The sequence below is a fragment of the Prionailurus bengalensis genome, chromosome B4 (genome assembly GCF_016509475.1).
Source record: "Prionailurus bengalensis isolate Pbe53 chromosome B4, Fcat_Pben_1.1_paternal_pri, whole genome shotgun sequence".
Classification (NCBI taxonomy): Eukaryota; Metazoa; Chordata; class Mammalia; order Carnivora; family Felidae; genus Prionailurus; species Prionailurus bengalensis.
In genome coordinates this window covers 46,429,682-46,448,247 of record NC_057358.1, presented here as the reverse complement: position 1 = coordinate 46,448,247, position 18,566 = coordinate 46,429,682, and the positions used below count along the sequence as shown (strand labels likewise).

The 18,566-nt window shown below is 42.4% G+C and overlaps 1 protein-coding gene across 2 annotated transcripts in view; it reads left to right on the top strand.

Moving 5' to 3' along the window:
- Nucleotides 1–7,783, top strand: part of GPR19 (G protein-coupled receptor 19) — a 41,173-nt gene extending 33,390 nt beyond the window's left edge. For both annotated transcript variants that reach the window (XM_043561943.1, XM_043561944.1), the window contains one exon: nt 6,194–7,783. In XM_043561943.1, coding sequence (XP_043417878.1) covers nt 6,216–7,463 — 1,248 coding nt within the window. In that variant the 5' untranslated portion in view covers nt 6,194–6,215 and the 3' untranslated portion in view covers nt 7,464–7,783. The remainder of the gene's footprint in view (nt 1–6,193) is intronic.
- The last annotated feature ends 10,783 nt before the right edge of the window (nt 7,784–18,566 follow it).

The following is an 18,566-nucleotide window of genomic DNA, read 5'->3' as shown; positions in this document are numbered from 1 at the left end:
TACACAAATAGGGGATGAACGTAGGTCAAAGATTTATCAACTTGCTACTGAAGAAACCAATGAGGTAATAAGGCTGGTTCTAAGAGCATTTGAATAGATGGGTATTTATAGGGTTTTGTTATTGTTATTGTTTGTTTTTTTAAAGAAGATGGACATAAGATTGCTAGACAGACACAAAACTGATGTCCTACCTAGCAATAAGTTCATAACTCTTGGAGTTATTTTTTCTGCTAGACAGAAATCTGCATGTTAACATGTACTTTCACAATGTCTGGGCTTTAGTCATATAGTAAATAGCAAAATCAAGCACAGATACATTCTCCCAGAGAATTAAATAATTCTTTGGGGGAACCCCCTTTAACAGTGTCTTAGCATGACATTAAAAAGATATGCTAGCACTCTCAACAATAGCCAAATTATGGAAAGAGCCTAAATGTCCATCAACTGATGAATGGATAAAGAAATTGTGGTTTATATACACAATGGAATATTACATGGCAATGAGAAAAAATGAAATATGGCCTTTTGTAGCAACGTGGATGGAACTGGAGAGTGTGATGCTAAGTGAAATAAGCCATACAGAGAAAGACCGATACCATATGGTTTCACTCTTAATGTGGATCCTGAGAAACTTAACAGGAACCCATGGGGGAGGGGAAGGAAAAAAAAAAAAAAAGAGGTTAGAATGGGAGAGAGCCAAAGCATAAGAGACTGTTAAAAACTGAGAACAAACTGAGGGTTGATGGGGGGTGGGAGGGAGGAGAGGGTGGGTGATGGGTATTGAGGAGGGCACCTTTTGGGATGAGCACTGGGTGTTGTATGGAAACCAATTTGTCAATAAATTTCAGAAAAAAAAAAAAAACCACAAAAAAAAAAAAAAAAAGATATGCTATACTCTCTTTGCTTTATTTTCAAGTATTGGATACTTTTTATTAACACATTTATCCATTTATTTATTCAGTAAACTTTTAGTATCTATATGCCCCAGGGATGCAGAGATAAAAACACAGTCCTTGCCCTAAGGAACTCATAACCTTATGAAGCAGAGCAACATTCAAAATAAAAGTTGCAGGGTGCCTGGGTGGCTCAGTTGGTCGAGCATCTGACTTCCGCTCAGGTCATGATCTCATAGTTCATGAGTTTGAGCTTCACATCAGGCTCTGTGCTGGCAGGTCAGAGACTGTCTGGGATTCTCTCTTGCCTTCTCCCCTTCTCAAAATAAATAAACTTGAAAAAAACAAAAAACAAAACAAAGTAAAAATTGCAATATACAGTAACAGGCATTTACCCCAGGCTCCTGAGGGGGGGATGGAGGTCCACCCAGTCCCTAGCTCTATACCATGTCAACCCATCCACCATTTCCCCACCTGTATATTGCAATAGCTCTCCTAGAGCCTGATAGATGAATGATAGTGTATAGAGATATATTCTAATAAGGGCCTTCAGTACTCAACTCAGTGGGGTGTATCATGTGGCAGTCTCAGAACTGAAGGGGAAGAGAGAGGTCGATCAGGAAAGAGGTGAATAAGTTTTTCCTGTTGCTGTTAAAATTACTGCATATATGGGGCGCCTGGGTGGCGCAGTTGGTTAAGCGTCCGACTTCAGCCAGGTCACGATCTCGCGGTCAGTGAGTTCGAGCCCCGCGTCAGGCTCTGGGCTGATGGCTCGGAGCCTGGAGCCTGTTTCCGATTCTGTGTCTCCCTCTCTCTCTGCCCCTCCCCCATTCATGCTCTGTCTCTCTCTGTCCCAAAAATAAATAAAAAACGTTGAAAAAAATTAAAAAAATAAAATAAAATTACTGCATATGGATAACCCAGACATAATAACTAATTAAACAACCCTTGTATTTCAGAAACACTCCCCTGAAGAAGGATTTATTTCCAAATTAATGGGGTAGGCGAAATTTTACTTTGGAACCTGAAATTTTACTTTGGAACCCTAGAATTTAGTTATAACATGGCAGACTATTTTTTGGGGGGTGGGGATTGCAGAAGCCTGTCTGAGGACAGACGTCTCAACTACCTTCACTCTCCCTTAAATGAGAATTCTGCATGTAGCAGTCGATGGAGGTGACTTTAGTTTCACAGTCTGTTTTCCTGTCTCCATGGTCACCAGTGTTTCAGCTCCATGAGAAGACACAATGACTTTCTATCTCTGGGTTTAATTCTCCTAGCAGAGCCCCCTATGGTAGGAGTCCTACATTTCAGTTCTCTGTCCCTATGGATTTGATTCAGTAAATATTTAATGGGCAATTATTAATGTAAAGACAAAGAATAGCATTCTTCACCTGGGAGCCCACAGTTTGATGGGGGAAGTCAGAAACATGAAAGCAATTCTGAAGCAGGGACTCCTGATCTTGGCTGCACATTAGGATCACCTGGGGGGTTGCACTCCAGGCCAGTTAAATTAGAATCTCTGGGGGAGGACCAGGACATCAGTATTTTTTAAAAGCTCCCTGAGAGAGTCCAATGCGTTGCTAAGCTAGAGAACCATTGTTCTAAAGGAAAGTATACTTGGAAAATGCTGCAATAAAGGACTAACAAAGTGCTGTGTGAACAAGGATACCACAGCCATTCTGGCTTTGTTCATACTCTCATCCACTGTTGACCACATTTCAGCCCATGAATGCAGAAAATGTAACCTCTCACTGTAACCTTGGGGAAATTTTAGGTCAGTTTGATTGTAGGACATTTAGAAACTGTGTATACTCTAGGAGGTGTGGTTTGTAGGAAACTATGTCCCCTAAGGGAAAGGGGACACAAAAAGATGACCCCCAAATTCATTCCACGTGCTCTCTCTCTTCTTTGGAATGTTTTTTTCACTCCCTGTCTTCCTAAAGAAGTCCTAGTCTCTAAATCCCCAACTCAAACATCACCTCCTTTGTGAAGTGTCTCCTTTCTTTTTCATATCCCATGTAAAATTGGGTCCTTGTTTTTCTCTGCCACTTAGCTGCTTGCCTTTTTAGAATCAATTATAATTATTACAGAATTTAGTTATGTCAGGCAGCTGTTTATCCATTTTCCCTCTTACGGGCTTTACTTATCAGTTTCCCTAGTACCTAGCATAGTGTCTTGTCTTGGTTTGTTGAATGAAAAAAACAGAGCCGTAGCAGTTGTACGTAATGTCCAAAAAGTCGTGCCATCGTTGGGGAGACCTGGACTCAGGACCTCCTCAAGTCTCCCTCGTCCGATTTCTGAGCTTTAGGAGCCTCTGCTTCCGAGTGGTGGGGCTAGAGAAGTGGGCAGACACACTCGCTGGTGTAATGCAGCTGGAGGAAGTGATGGAAGGCCTCCTGGTGCTTTAGTTGTGGTGGTGAACTTGAGTTTCATCTCCAGAATTTTGCTACAAGGGAGAGAGAAACAAAAGTAAGTTCACAGGTTCAAAGTGTGTGTGTTGACTATGGAAAAGAGGCTGTGCCACCAAGTCCTGTTTTATTTACACTGCAGGCATCCCCCAAAAGTTGAGCACAGCCTGGGAAGATTCCTCATCTGTTTTACTTTTAAACTTTAAATCTTTATTATATTTTATTTTATTTGTAGATAATCCCCACACCCAGTGTGAGGCTCAAACTCCCAACCCCGAGATCAAGTCACACACTCTACCGACTGAGCCAGCCAGGTGCCCCTAAAGTTTAAATCTTTAAAAAAATATTTTTTTTTGGCATTTCATAGGTTTTACACATATAAAGGTGAAGAGATCATTTCAACTTTATAAGTACAAGGGTCATGCATTCCAGATTTTCTAGGGCAGTGCTAATTTTAGATCTTATATTCTGTTTTCAGACTGCGTATCCTGATTTTTTTTTGATGGAGAATGTGGTTGGTATTCTTATAATATCACCCAGCCAGCCATGCTTAAAAGCCTTCTAGTAGTCAAATTTCTAATTATCTTACATTTCTTTTGAGAAATCACGTAAGGCTGCCTTATGGACAAAAAAGCCTGAAGGTAATATGGGACTGGCATTTACTACATCACACTGAGCTCCAGATTTTTGTTGAATGTGGTTTCAGGGTGAGAACAGTATATATTAACACTCCTCTCCCTACCACAAATTAGTGCAAAAGTCCTTCAAGGAAAAGCGGGCCATTAAGAACTGTTCTGCCATTAAAAAACTGTTCTTTCGGGGCGCCTGCGTGGCTCAGTCGGTTGGGCGTCCGACTTCAGCTCAGGTCACGATCTCGCAGTCCATGGGTTCGAGCCCCGTGTCGGGCTCTGTGCTGACAGCTCAGACCCTGGAGCCCGCTTCGGATTCTGTGTCTCCCTCTCTCTCTGCCCCTCCCCCACTCATGCTTGCTCTCTCTGTCTCAAAAATAAATAAAGGTTAAAAAATTTAAAAAAAAAAAAAAAAGAAAAACTGTTCTTCCATTAAGAACTGTTCTTGGTAGGGACCTGAATGGCTCAGTTGGAGGAGTGTGTGACTCTTGATCTTAGGGTTGTGAGTTTGAACCCCACGTTGGGTGTGGAGATTACTTAAAAAATGAAATCTTTAAAAGAAAAACAATAACAAAAACTGCTCTTTAATCCCACCTCTAAACTTCAGAAATGCTTCTCTGTGAGGCTGGTCAACAGGAACCCACCACCAGGGACACAGGGCCCCGTGGGAGCTGCTGGAGGGCCCCCCTGCTGTGCCACAGGCTACATGGGACTGCTCTGGTTATTTTGGACATAGATGCTGTGTTTTCTCTTTCTGCTTAATAGATTCAGACCAAATTAGACCTTAATAATCCAACTACAACCAAAGTCACACCAATTTTAATTGAATAGCCCACAATTATATAATTGTTTTACCTATTAAAAAGTGTAACTTTTATTGTCACCAAATAGTACCCTAAAAAGTTAAAGGCTAAATTTATAATAATCTTCTATATCTAAGGATCATAAGCTTTTACTTATTTATTTTTTTAAATTTATTTGAGAGAGACAGCATGAATGGGGGAGGGGCAAAGAAGAGGAGAAAGATAACCCCAAGTAGCCTCCACACAGTCAGCACAGAGCCCTATGTGGGGCTCAAACTCACAAACCATGAGATCATCTGAGGTGAAACCAAGAGTCGGACACTTAACTGACTGAGCCATCCCGGCGCCCCAAGGGTCATAAGCTTTTAAAAAACCAGCTGAGGGGCACTGAGTGGCTCTGTCCGGTTAAGTGTCTGACTTCGGCTCAAATCATGATCTCGCGGTTTGTAAGTTCAAGCCCCACATCAGGCTCTGTGCTGCTAGCTTGGAGCCTGGAGCCTACTTGGGATTCTGTGTCTCCCTCTCTCTCTGCCCCTCCCCTGCTCATGCTCTGTCTCTCTCTGTCTCTCAAAAATAAATAAATGTTTATTTACCCAGCTGAGTAACAGTTACAGTTGGCTGGTTTTAATCATCCATTTGCCACAAACTTTCTAGTAACCTGGTTACATTCTATAGAGAACATCTTGTATGTTCTTTAGTCAATATGTTATTCTATGAAACAGTAACAGCAGAATAGCCTCAAGTTACATCATTTGTAAGTAGCAAGCTATTAGAACAGGGATCATGTCATCTTTTGGAAGAAGCAAGCTATTTTCAGATGTCATTAAATTAGAAGCTACTTCTGGCTCCTGTGAAAGTGTTATATACAGTTGCTCCGGCCTTTCATAATGCTTCTGTACTGGAAATTCTGCATAAGTAAGAATGGGGCCATCTCTGGGAACCAGCCAGGCTGTCTGCACAGATTCCTGTTAGCTGTTTCCATAGCTGACATCCGTGTGTTTCCATCTGCCCGAGTCTTCTTGTCGCAGCCTCACTGCTTTAGTGTCCTGACATTTAGGAACTTCTCACCTGCTTGCCGTGCATTCCATTTGGGAGTAGCACCCTTACCATGAGCCAGATTTGAGTGCCTTAACCCTTTGTGGTCCCCAGCGGGTGAAGGCAACAAGGATATGTCTAGGGGTGGGGCTGGGCAGGAGTTCTACCTCACTTGAGTAAGGGTTGAGAAAGGGAGAGGCCAGGGACAGCCTGAGCTGGGATCAGCCAAAACAGCTCCTAAAACAAAAGAGAAGTGGAACCAGAGCTCTTTCTGGATGGTAGTCCAGGGTTCCTGCCAGTCCACGGGTCCTACTCACTGACAGACAACAACAGTCTCAGTGTCCGATAAGACTGTTAGCCTTAGGAGTCGCTCTTTATAACACCATTTTAACAGGAGGCCTCATTCTTCTTTTCTTATCCAGAACTAAGAGGAAAAAAGTGAATATGGTTTTTGCTCACAGAATGGATAACAGCAAGCCGCCTTTGGTCATCCCCACGCTCCTGGTGCCCCTCCAAAACCACAGCTGCACCGAAACAGCCACACCTCTGCCAAGCCGTGACCTGACAGACTTACATGGGGAGCATGGCTGGATGAGCAACAGAACGGACCTGCAGTACGGACTGAGACCCGGGGAAGTGGCCACAGCCAGCATTTTCTTCGGGGCCCTGTGGCTGTTCTCTGTATTTGGCAACTCCCTGGTTTGTCTGGTCATCCACCGGAGTAGGAGGACACAGTCCACCACCAACTACTTTGTGGTCTCCATGGCATGTGCTGATCTTCTCGTCAGCGTCGCCAGTACGCCTTTCGTCCTGCTTCAGTTCGCCACGGGGAGGTGGACACTTGGCAGTGTGATGTGTAAGCTGGTGCGGTATTTTCAGTATCTCACCCCGGGCGTCCAGATCTACGTCCTCCTCTCCATCTGCATAGACCGGTTCTACACCATTGTCTATCCCCTGAGCTTCAAGGTGTCCAGAGAAAAAGCCAAGAAAATGATTGCCGCGTCGTGGGTCTTCAATGCAGCCTTCGTGACCCCCGTGTTCTTTTTCTATGGCCCCCACTGGGACAGTCATTGCAATTACTTCCTCCCTGCCTCTTGGGAAGGAACTGCCTACACTGTCATCCATTTCTTGGTGAGCTTTGTGATTCCTTCTGTCCTCATCATCTTATTTTACCAGAAGGTCGTGAAGTATATCTGGAGAATAGGCACCGATGGTCGGACAGTGCGGAGGACGATGAACATTGTCCCGAGGACAAAAGTGAAAACTATCAAGATGTTCCTCATTTTAAATCTATTGTTCCTGCTCTCCTGGCTACCTTTTCATGTGGCTCAGCTGTGGCACCCCCCCGAACGGGACTCTAAGAAAAGTTCTCTTGTTTTCACAGCTATCACATGGATATCTTTTAGTTCTTCAGCCTCTAAACCTACGCTCTATTCCATTTATAATGCCAATTTTAGGAGAGGAATGAAAGAAACTTTTTGCATGTCCTCAATGAAGTGTTACCGAAGCAATGCCTATACTATCACAACCAGTTCAAGGATGGCCAAAAAAAACTACGTTGGCATTTCAGAAATTCCTCCCACGGCCAAAACTATAACCAAAGACTCAATCTATGATTCATTTGACAGAGAAGCCAAGGAAAAAAAGCTTGCTTGGCCCATTAATTCAAATCCACCAAATACTTTTGTCTAATTTCGCAGAGTTCTTTCAATTATTGTTATGTTGCCAGAGATTAAAAAGCTTTAACTCTAAAAACAGAAACTATTTATATGCATTTTTTTTTCTGTCAACTTTCTGAGGGAAATGTTTTATTTTGTAAAATGCATTTAACTATTGATTGGAATTTCTGTGGTTTTCTTTTGGTTGCCTTTTCTTTTAGGGGAAGCTTTCACCTTGAGCTATAGTTAAGAGTTCTTTTACTCTATTAGTTACGTACATAAAAGAGAGAATGCGTTCCTACTTTTTAGTTACCATTAGGTCCAAAAAGCATAAACCATACACACAGCCTTTGATTAATGACTCAAATTTGTTTTATTCTGTCTCCTTTTTCTCCTCCCTACTGAAATTTTATAACTATGGGCTTCTGTTCCAAATGAAATCTCCTGTCACACACATTTCAGAGACTTGTATTTCTGCGACTAAGTAACATTGAGGGAGTGTTAATATTGTATATGTTTTTACATTAGTTTCATCCAAGTAATCGCTGTCCGGATCTCCTGTGGAAAGCACCCCGTATGATGGAATACACTGGAACTTTCTGGGAAGTCTTCTGTGATTAAATTTGACTCAGGATTCTTAGGGAAAGAAAACTTATAAAATTGCCTAATATCTCTCTCCCTCTCTCTCTCTCTCTCTCTCTCTCTCTCTCTCCCTCTCCCCATCTCTCATTTTCATTCTCCCTTAACCTAAGCAGTTGATGAGATCTTGAAAATTCCGAGGTCAATATGTTTTTCTCACATCTGTGTCCCATCTGGGCTGTGTCTAGGATGTTTACTTCCCTTCTATGAGTTAAACTCAAGCAAATGAGTAGGTGTCCTTGCTAGGCAAGCCCTTTAGAAAATGCCAGTGGGAGAAATGACACATGGTGTTTCTCTGTGCTCTGCGCTTCAGGCAGAGGGCTTTGGCTGCCTGGCCCGGCCTCTATAAATAGATATAGCGAGGACGAGAAGCACCTGCTTCATCCTCCTTGATACTCTGACCTGAGGCCATACGTCCAACCAGCGCCTTTTTCCCCTCATCTCTCTCCAGGATACATCTTCATAGCCTGGCCAAATTCAGACTCTTCTTTGCCTGTGCTATCTCTAGGTTTTCTTCTCTGCTTGTCAGCTTTCTGTTGTTTCAAATCTAGGTCCAGCACATTTTAAAAATGTTCCTATTTAAACAGTAAAGGGCCTACATGGGGCACCTGGGTGGCTCAGTCGTTAAGCGTCCGACTTTCAGTTCAGGTCACGATCTTGCAGTCCGTGGGTTCGAGCCCCGCATCAGGCTCCGTGCTGACAGCTCAGAGCCTGGAGCCTGCTTCAGATTCTGTCTCCCTCTCTCTGCCCTTCCCCCACTCATGCTCTCTCTCTGTCTCTCAAAAATGAATAAATGTTAAAAATAAATAAAAATAGGGGCGCCTGGGTGGTGCAGTCGGTTAAGCGTCCGACTTCAGCCAGGTCACGATCTCGCGGTCTGTGAGTTCGAGCCCCGCGTCGGGCTCTGGGCTGATGGCTCAGAGCCTGGAGCCTGTTTCCGATTCTGTGTCTCCCTCTCTCTCTGCCCCTCCCCCGTTCATGCTCTGTCTCTCTCTGTCTCAAAAATAAATAAACGTTAAAAAAAAAAAATTTAAAAAATTCTCCACTTCCTTTAAAAAATAAAAATAAAAAATAAATAAATAAATAAAAATAAATAAATAATAAAGGGCTTACAGACAGACAGTATGCATTTTCACATCCCAGTTAAGAACTGCAAATAATAATTCCAGTTCTTCAGCAATTTTACCCGCATTATTTTATCCTCTTGGGAATTCTGTGATGTACTTCTTGTCATCTGCGCCTCATAGATGAGAATCTGGAATGCTATTTTGTGACTTGCCCACATTGGAGAGTGACAGAGCTGGTATTCACACTCAGGGCCTCTAACTGCATGTATATCACTCTTTCCTTGACACTACAGATGTCTCTCTAAGGAACACACGAGTGGCCAAACCCGTCCAGGCCTCCATGGGTCTTCTGGCTGCTGCTTTGGTAGAAATCTAAGGTCTAAGAGAATCCGCCCATTCTTAAAAGGAGAGTCTAGGTGGAATTTAATGAGCTGGCCCTCACCTTTTCTTCGGCTGTGGATAGGTTGTTGGACTTGTGCTGAATGTCAGAGATACAGACAAAGGGAAACGAGACAAGACTGGGTTCAATAATTAGGACAAGGAACAAGAACAAGAAAGCGTTTCATCTACGAAACATCTACAGAGCCGGTGTTTTTAAATGGAGCTGCTTCCTTCAGTCAAGTTCAAAAAGCAAAAAGAACATCTCATATTTTTCTTTTTCTTTTTCCTCCTCATCTTCTTCTTCCTTATCCCATCAGCAGATGGCACTCTAAAATGACAAAAGAAGCTAGACATTTCTCTCAGCCCTCGAATTCTATGGTTCAGACTTGTTAAAAAACAGAGAAAACCCTTGCATTTTTGTCCATTTTTTGGTCCATACTGTTGGTCCATTTAAAAGGAATATTTTTAAAAGATTGTAAAAAGTTAAATTTAATTCATCTCAATTTTGTTTATATATATATTTTTAGGTTTTAGTTTAAACTAAAAGAGTTCTAAGCTCCATTCTATCTATAATGTTCTGTGAGTTTATCCTAGTCAGTGGAAAGTCAGTGAGACAACTTCATAGCTGAATTATTATAGGTCATGAGACTGATTTGGTTGACACTTTAAGGTTTTTTTTTTAAAGAATCTCCCAAATAATGACAAATTAAAAGGGTCAACCAAATCATAGTCTCATGACTTATAATAATCCAGCTATATTCTCTGAGCATGTTGATAATTCACTGTATTTTTGTTTAGTCTGTTTTTAAAAACTTTTTTTCAATGTTTATTTGTTTTTGAGAGACAGAGAGAGAGAGACAGCTTGAGGGAATGGGCAGAGAGAGAGAGAGAGAGAGACAACAGAATCCAAAGCAGGCTCTGGGCTCTGAGCTCTCAGCACAGAGCCCAATGCAGGGCTCAAACCCATGAACCATGAGATCATGACCTAGCTGAAGTTGGACACTTTACAAACTGAGCCACCCAGGCACCCGTAGTCTTATTTAATATTCAGGATTCCTGTTGTCTCACTTGATCCTGAAATGGAGGAAACTGGATATAATTCACAGATTGATGAGGCTTTGCATAAGTCCCAACAGTACAAGAACAACATTTGCCATAACTCATATCTGCCTAGCAAGAATCAGTTAAATCACAGGGAGGCAGCCTATTGGAGACAGTAAAAACATTACCCCAGTCTCCTTACCAGGTACATATGAGGCGCGCCATGAATCTGGATTCACGTAGCCTCCAAAGCGGAGTTCAAGAAAAATGATAGTGGGGAACAGGGTTCAGAGTAGAGGTGATGCTCATACCTGGCTCCCAGAGACTGTCAGAGGAAGGGACAGGGACGCATCCTTTAAGGTGGAATCCAAGTTGTTCCTTTTCTTCTAATCTTCAGTGAAAGCATTAGTCGAATCAGCCTGCTGCTGAAAGTCCACAAGCACATCCTGCTCATATGTGCTTCTCAGTTGACCTGACATGCCAGGCTTTTACCCAAGATGGCTGGAGCTGATTCCCTGGGCCAGAGTTCCTTGCTCAGGAAGGACAATTTTACCCAGGGGGGCCTCCACCAAATATGTGGGAGCAGTCATTTGCCAGATAAGGTGGGCAGTTTTGTGTCTTGGGGTGGGCACAGTCTTTCCCTTTTCCCTTCCAGTCTTGCTGCCCCCTGCTCAAACTCACTGTGAAACAACATAACTGAGATCTATTGGAGCTACTGGACCAGGATCAGCTTTGAGGATGAGCTCCTCTGGAAGAACTGCATGTAAAAGCAATGAAGAATTACAGAATTTTGGATTAGAAGGGACATTGAGAGACCTAGCCGATGCCCCTTATTGTTTAGGAGAGGAAATTACAACCAAGGGAGGTCAAATTAGGGGTAAACTAAAATGCCTTCCACCAACCAGTCCAACATCCTTTTATATATATAAAGTTTGTTTGTTTGTTTGTTTGTTTTGAGAGAGAGAGAGAAGAATGCACACTAGTGGGGAAGGGGCAGAGAGAGAGGGAGAGGGAGAATCCAAGCAGGCTCCGTGCTGTCAGTGCAGAGCCAGACGCAGGGCTTAATCTCAGGAACCATGAACTCATGACCTGAGATGAAATCGAGTCAGATGCTCAACTGACTGAGCCACCCAGGCGCCCCCAGTCCAACATTCTTTTAACTCCATCATTCTGCTTGCCGTGGCATGATTCATTTATTGGAGAAAAAATCCTCCCTGTGTGCAGAAGTCTATGAGGAGAATAAACAATTCCCCACTGTTCAGTTAACCTGCTAATTCATCTGGAACAGAGACTACCTTGGCGTACTCTAATTAGAGAACAGGGGAGACAAACGGACTTTGTCTAAGTGTTTTGCAGAATGACCGCTTGGTGGCACTGTGGCTAGTAGGTAGAGCCCACCACCTCTTCCTTATGCCTGTCACATGGGCAATTTCTGAGAGGTCCTGGTCTCCTAGCAACAAGTCAGGGAAAATTGCTGAGCACAAGAAGCAGCTGTAGATTAACTGATCAATCAGTGTGTTCAAAAGACAGAGCATCTAAACATTTGGAGGAAATTCCAAAATAATTAATACTCTTTACAGACATGAAATCACTAGTCAAAATATTATTTTAAATCCATTTTGCAAATGGTATCACTTTCACAAAACCCCATCAGACACCAAACTGGCGGGAGTGCCACCCAAGGCCTCTGTCTTTTCTGTTCCCTTTACCATTTGACTCTGAGAATTCATGGCCCTTTTCATAGAAGTGCAATCTAGACTTTTCCTAAAAGTAAATGTCCCTATGCTCCTAGGCAGTTAAGTTTATTTTAGGTTGAATTTATTTTAGGGCCCTCTCATTTCCCTCAGGCCGTCTTTAATTTTTTGATCCCCTATAATCTGGGCCATTCTGCACTTTTTGCTCAACCGAACAAAGCTCTGTATTCTTTTCCCAAAGAAGCCTCTTTAAAAGATTGCCTTTTAAAACTCCCCATCAACCCTGAGTTATACAATTAGGGCTATACAATTAGGATTCACCTATAATTTGAAGAATGTGCGATTTCACTTCTGCAGGAAAATGACTCCCAGAAAGTCCTGGCCTCTGCGATGAGGGGTGCATGTATATCTGGTTCCAGGATTATAATGTAGGTCTGGAAGCTTGTGAATATAATCTGGTTTTCAGCAGGCAGCAATAAAGTAGTCCCAGGTATTTGCCCACAATAGCTAAATACAGATTAACACTCCTCTAAGGGAATTTTTTTTTTTAAGTCTGCAATCTAAACTGTAGCTGTAACATTCCCTGATTCCCCTTTAAGTGCTTGAGGATTCTGGTTCTGGCAGCCTGAAATTTTTTTTTAAGTTTTATTTATTTATTTTGAGAGAGAGAGAGGGAGAGAGAGAATCTCGAGCAGGATCCACATCATCAGTACAGAACCCGATGCGGGGCTCAGACTCATGAACCATGAGACCATGACCTGAGCCGAAACCAAGAGTCAGATACTTAATCAATTGAGCCACCCAAGAGTTCCTCGAAGGGAATTTTGAATGAATCTTCTCTACTCTCCTTCCCTGACAGATCTTCCAAAGAACAGTCTAAGAAGACTATATTCCCAGGGCACCTGGGTGGCTCAGTTGGTTAAACATCTGACTTTGGCTCAGGTCATGATCTCGTGGTTCGTGAGTTCAAGCCCCGTGTCGGGCTCTGTGCTGCCAGCTTGTAGCCTAGAGCTTGCTTTGGATTCTGTGTCTCCCTCTCTCTCTGCTCCTCCTCTGCTCATGCTCTGTCTCTGCCTCTCTCTCAAAGATAAAATAAAACATTAAAAATTTTTCAAAAAATGAAAAAGAAGACCGAGTAGTCTTAGGTCTTCTAAGGTCTTAGGTCTATTAGTGTTCTGCTAATAGGACCCTGAGCGTGCTGGATGAGGACATGGCAGAGACACCTGGACAACAGAAAAGTAGATGCAGGATTTGTATGGTAGAGACAACGGGCAGCACACTAGCTGAGAAGAAAAGATATATACTCTGCCCATCAGTCTAGATTCATGTACACTTCTGGGCTATCTGATTGTCCAGGAAGATGTATTCTACTTGAACGATGCTTTGAAAATTAGGCACAACATTCCAGCGATACATCCAGCCAGCAAAGTTTTCCTTAGTCATAAATAGTATTATGGTTGCTTTCAAGGGCTCAGAAGTCAACTTCTGGGTTGAAGTTTGGATTCTGCTTACCACCCGTTTACCCAGAAAATTATTCTCAAACCCCAGCTTCTCCATTTTTAAAATGGGGAATGTAGCGGTATCTACCTGTACTAGACTTCTCTAGAACCCTAATGACAGAACTAATAAGATGTAGCTAGATGATAGCTAGCTAGCTAGATGATAATATTTGGAGGAAGTGGCTCAGGCCATTGAGGGGACTGACAAGCTTGAAATGTGTAGGGCAGGCAGGCAGGCTGGGGTTGCGGTTTATGAAATCTATGGGCCGGGCCAGCAGGCAGCATTTGATGTTGTAGTCTTGAGGCAGAATTGCTTCTTCTCTCATTTTTTGTTCATAAGGCCTTTAACTGATTCAATAAAGCCCACCCAGATTATCAAAGATAATCTTTATTTAAAGTCAACTGATTGTAGATGTCAACCACATTTACAAAATACCTTCACAACATCTAGATTAGTGTTTGATTAAATGACTAGGTACTATAGCTAGCTAAATTGACATGGGAGACTAACCATCACACCACCTTACAGAATTGTTGCAGTAATAAAATGAGCCCAAACTCATGTAAATCATCAGTGTATTACTGAACACATGTGAAGCCCTTAATAAAGGTTTTCTAATGCTATTTTACTTTAGTCACTGCTAACCCGGTGAATTTTCCCATTTTTCAAGTTACTTGGCACCTATTGCCGTGTGTTAACATTAGTAGAAATGGGTTTTTAATGTTACTGTCAAATATTGTTTTCCTTCTGTAGCTTTTTTTTTCTTTTTTTTAAGTTAAGATTTTACAGACTCAAGGTGGAAGGAACAATTGGAAGCAGAACTTGAATGGAAGGGACATAAGTGGTAGGGCTACTTCACTACTCACCCCAAAGGAAACTTTTCCCCCTGAAAATATTTCTTAAGAAAGAATGGTCCAGGGGGTACCTGGGTGGCTCAGTCACTTAAGCAACTGACTCTTGATTTCAGCTCAGGTCATGAGCTCACGGTTCCTGAGATCAAGCCCAGGGTCTGGCTCTGCACTGGCAGCACAGAGCCTGCTTGGGATTCCCTCTCTCCCTTGCTCTCTGCCCCTCCCCCACCTGCATACTCTCTTACTCTCAAAATAAATTAATAAAATTTAAAAAATAATTTTAAAAAGAAGGAATGGTCCAAAACAGGATACACAAAATACTTGAGGATGTAGACTTTTATTGTCACCCTTCTGTTGGGATTTCCACTTTATACAGAAGAGAAAACTGATGGGAGTGGAGGGGAATCAGTTTTGCCTGTTAATTTAACTATCATTCTAGTAGAATATGAAAAACCAGTGAAACGGACCCAGGTCACTCTTGGTCATAGTTAATCATAGGCAACTATGTAGCTAAAACATGTAACAGTTGTATATTTTCAGTTAAACCATATGAATTATACTATAACTAGAAATCAATGAAATTTCATTGAAATCAAATTTCAATGATATCAAATGAAAGCGAAATGAAGGTATTGAAAAAAAGCTTCTTGGTAACTGGGGAGTTGAAGGGGAAAGAAACACAGTGAAAAGCCATAGACTCAAACTTATGAACACAAACATTGTAAGCAACATTTAAGTTTATTTTGAAGAAAAATTTAACAGAACGGTTTATGGCTTAAAATTTTTTTTTAAAGAAAAGATATATGGGTTTACTGTTGGGGATGTTTATGAGAGGATTAAACCAATGGTGAAAGCCAACCTACTGACAAGAACCTAGAGCAGAAGGAAATATTGTGTCTTTAATGACTTTAAATGTCTTTACTGACACTATCAAGCCACTGTAGCTTTCAGTCTCCTTATTGTTTATACCAACTTCAGTTGGGTATTTACTTGTACCTGAAAGAGTCCTAACAGATTCCCTATTCTCGTTCTATATAGATTATCCAGTGGTGTCAAGGTGGCTCATACATGTTGCAAGAGTCAATTTTTAAATTTTCAAAAATGTTGGTTGCCGACTGACAACATAGTAGCATGAAATCAACCATGGTGGGAATATTTCCACCCCAGAAATGGGTAAATACTACAAATCAGACCTCCCCCAGCCAAGAGTCAGTTGTTAAACATCTACCAGCACACAACTGGCTACTTTTTACTCAACAAAAATGTTCCTAAAAAGCCATCTTACTCAGAATGCGATTGTACATATTACACTTGTAGAGATATTCTATTTTCATTTTATCTGATTAACAAATGAATGAGCACATTTTAGCTTGATGTGTTTCTGTCACCCCCAGGTATAGAATGATGTGGTTAATGATCTATGAAACATTTATCTCACCAAAGGAGTGCTAATGTAAAGGAACTCCATGATGAGTCCTTTGTATTTGAAAAAGAACCTTCTCTCATCTCATGCTTCCAGCAGCTCTGGCTGGGTACTGCATTGTCCTCGAAATGAGTCAGCATCTCCGGAGCCCAGATGTGTTGTGTTTGTGTGCTTCTGATTTGTACTGAAGACTCCTTTCTCCACCAGGGCTGGCCCTCTTCACTCCAGGAAGAGTGATGCTAGTGTAGCTCTGTTTAAAGACACTGCACTGGCTGCTGCTAGGTAGAGTTCCTACTCTGCCTCCCTAAAAAAAAAAAAAAAAAAAAAGGCTCCAGGGCACATGGGTTTTCCTTTTTCTGTCTGGAGTGGGAAGAACACGGGGCTACTCTCACAAGGGAAGAGGCACTGCCAGCTTTCATTTTGTACTTGACTTCAATGAGAATGCCTTCTTCTGGGAGAAGGCTTGGCCATCGTTTTTTTTTGGCTTTCTTCCTTCCCTTTTCAATGCTCTTTCTTCTCTTTTTGTGGCACTTGGGGCTCAGGGCTCTCCTGACCTGAGGTTTGAGGGGTATTATTATTATTAGCCATAAATCCTATACTTTCTTGTCTTGTGGTGCTGGGAGGCATGGTCTTCATTCCATTGAAGCGGTACGATCCAAAAGTCAATGTGGGCCTGGGATGGCCATTTAGCCTGTTTGGTTCTGGACTATCCAAGTCTGCCCAGTGTACACATAGTTGTCATTTTCAGCCTGCTAACTTGATTCCATGTTGGGTTTGGGGCTGTGAAGTGCTAATCAGGCATTGCTTTCCTTCTCAGCAAAGGGGCACTGAGGTATGGCAGGTTCGGAATCGGTTCTGTTGGACCACAGGAGAATTATCCTGCTCAAATATGTATCTTACAGAATCAAAATGGTCTGCAAGCCAAAGCTCACTGTCCAACTCCAGCCCAACCCCCAGCCAAGGAGTGTTTGGGGGACCTGTCACAACACAATAGGTGAATTAGTTTGTCCACTTTGACCCCATGGCTTGCTTTAAGAATCCAGCTGATTTACCTCTTAGTCATTTTTAGAGTTGGGCTGGGTATCTCTCTGCAATCCTTAACAGTTTCTAAGACACAACTATCATCTGTCTCGTGAAGTACAGTTGATCTTTGAATAATGCAAGGGATGGGGTGCCAACATTCCACAAAGTCAAAAATCCACATACAACTTTGGACTCCCCCAAAACTTAACTGCTAATAGCCTACTGTTGACTGGAAACCTTACCACTGATAACATAAAGTCAACACATGTTTTGCATATTATATTCTCTATTCTTGCAATAAAGTAAGCTATAAGAAAATGTTAAGAAAATCAGAAGAAAAGTGTGTGCTGTGCTGTATTGAAAAAGGTGTGACCTGAATAGTTCAAACCTGTATTGTTCAAGGGTCAACACAAATCTGAATTTGATATGGACATCTCCAAGCTGCCTACAGACTTACAAAAAGAGCCCTTCCAGCTCCATAGGTCTTCTAGCCATCTATTTTCCAGGCCTCCAATATGCCTGGTTGGGCCATTCTAGCTTATACTAGGCCTTTTTCAGTAGTGTGCTGGAAACCTAGTCTGGTGGGGGGCGGGGATCGCTGATTTGTAGCATTTACTGATTTCTATGTGTCAATACTCCAATCATTGCCAATTAAAAGCTACGAAGTTGGGGCGCCTGGGTGGCGCAGTCGGTTAAGCGTCCGACTTCAGCCAGGTCACGATCTCGCGGTCCGTGAGTTCGAGCCCCGCGTCAGGCTCTGGGCTGATGGCTCAGGGCCTGGAGCCTGTTTCTGATTCTGTGTCTCCCTCTCTCTCTGCCCCTCCCCCGTTCATGCTCTGTCTCTCTCTGTCCCAAAAATAAATAAACGTTGAAAAAAAAAAATTAAAAAAAAAAAAAAAAGCTACGAAGTTGATGTCACTCAATGTGGAGTTGAGAAGAGATGCACACAATTGGCTTTCCTCTGGGGAGCCTGCCATAAGCCAGCTGCAGCACAGCACTGTTTTGCATTTTTAAAAATGCACCCTTTGGGTGGAAGAATTAAGAAAGGTACTCGCCCCCGCCCCCCCCCCCAACCCTGTGAGGTCAAATTAGAAAAAAGCACCTCTCTGGGCAGACCGATGCAAAAGGTGCCCTGGTGAGCAGATAGCAGGTGCCCTTTCCTCCGCACATGGCCTGTTGTAGGAAATGTGAGCTAGATTTTAGATCCATTCACCTCCTCAACTGGGTGCCTTTGTGCAGTGCACAATCAGCCCAACCTTACATGGCAGCCTTGGCTCTGACTCAGGACTACTCTATAGTTAAGTAAAATGGATGGAATAAGGGAAAAGAGAACTAAATTACCTAGCAGTCTGAAAACCTGCTTTATGCAGATTATAGGATTATTACCAGTTGGAACACTAATTGTTCTTAAAATTAGTTTAATTAATCGAAGGCTATTATTGCTAAAAATGCCTTCCAACTACACCATTCCAGGGATAGACATAGTGATAAAGCTTAAAATGTGATACCTACAACCCT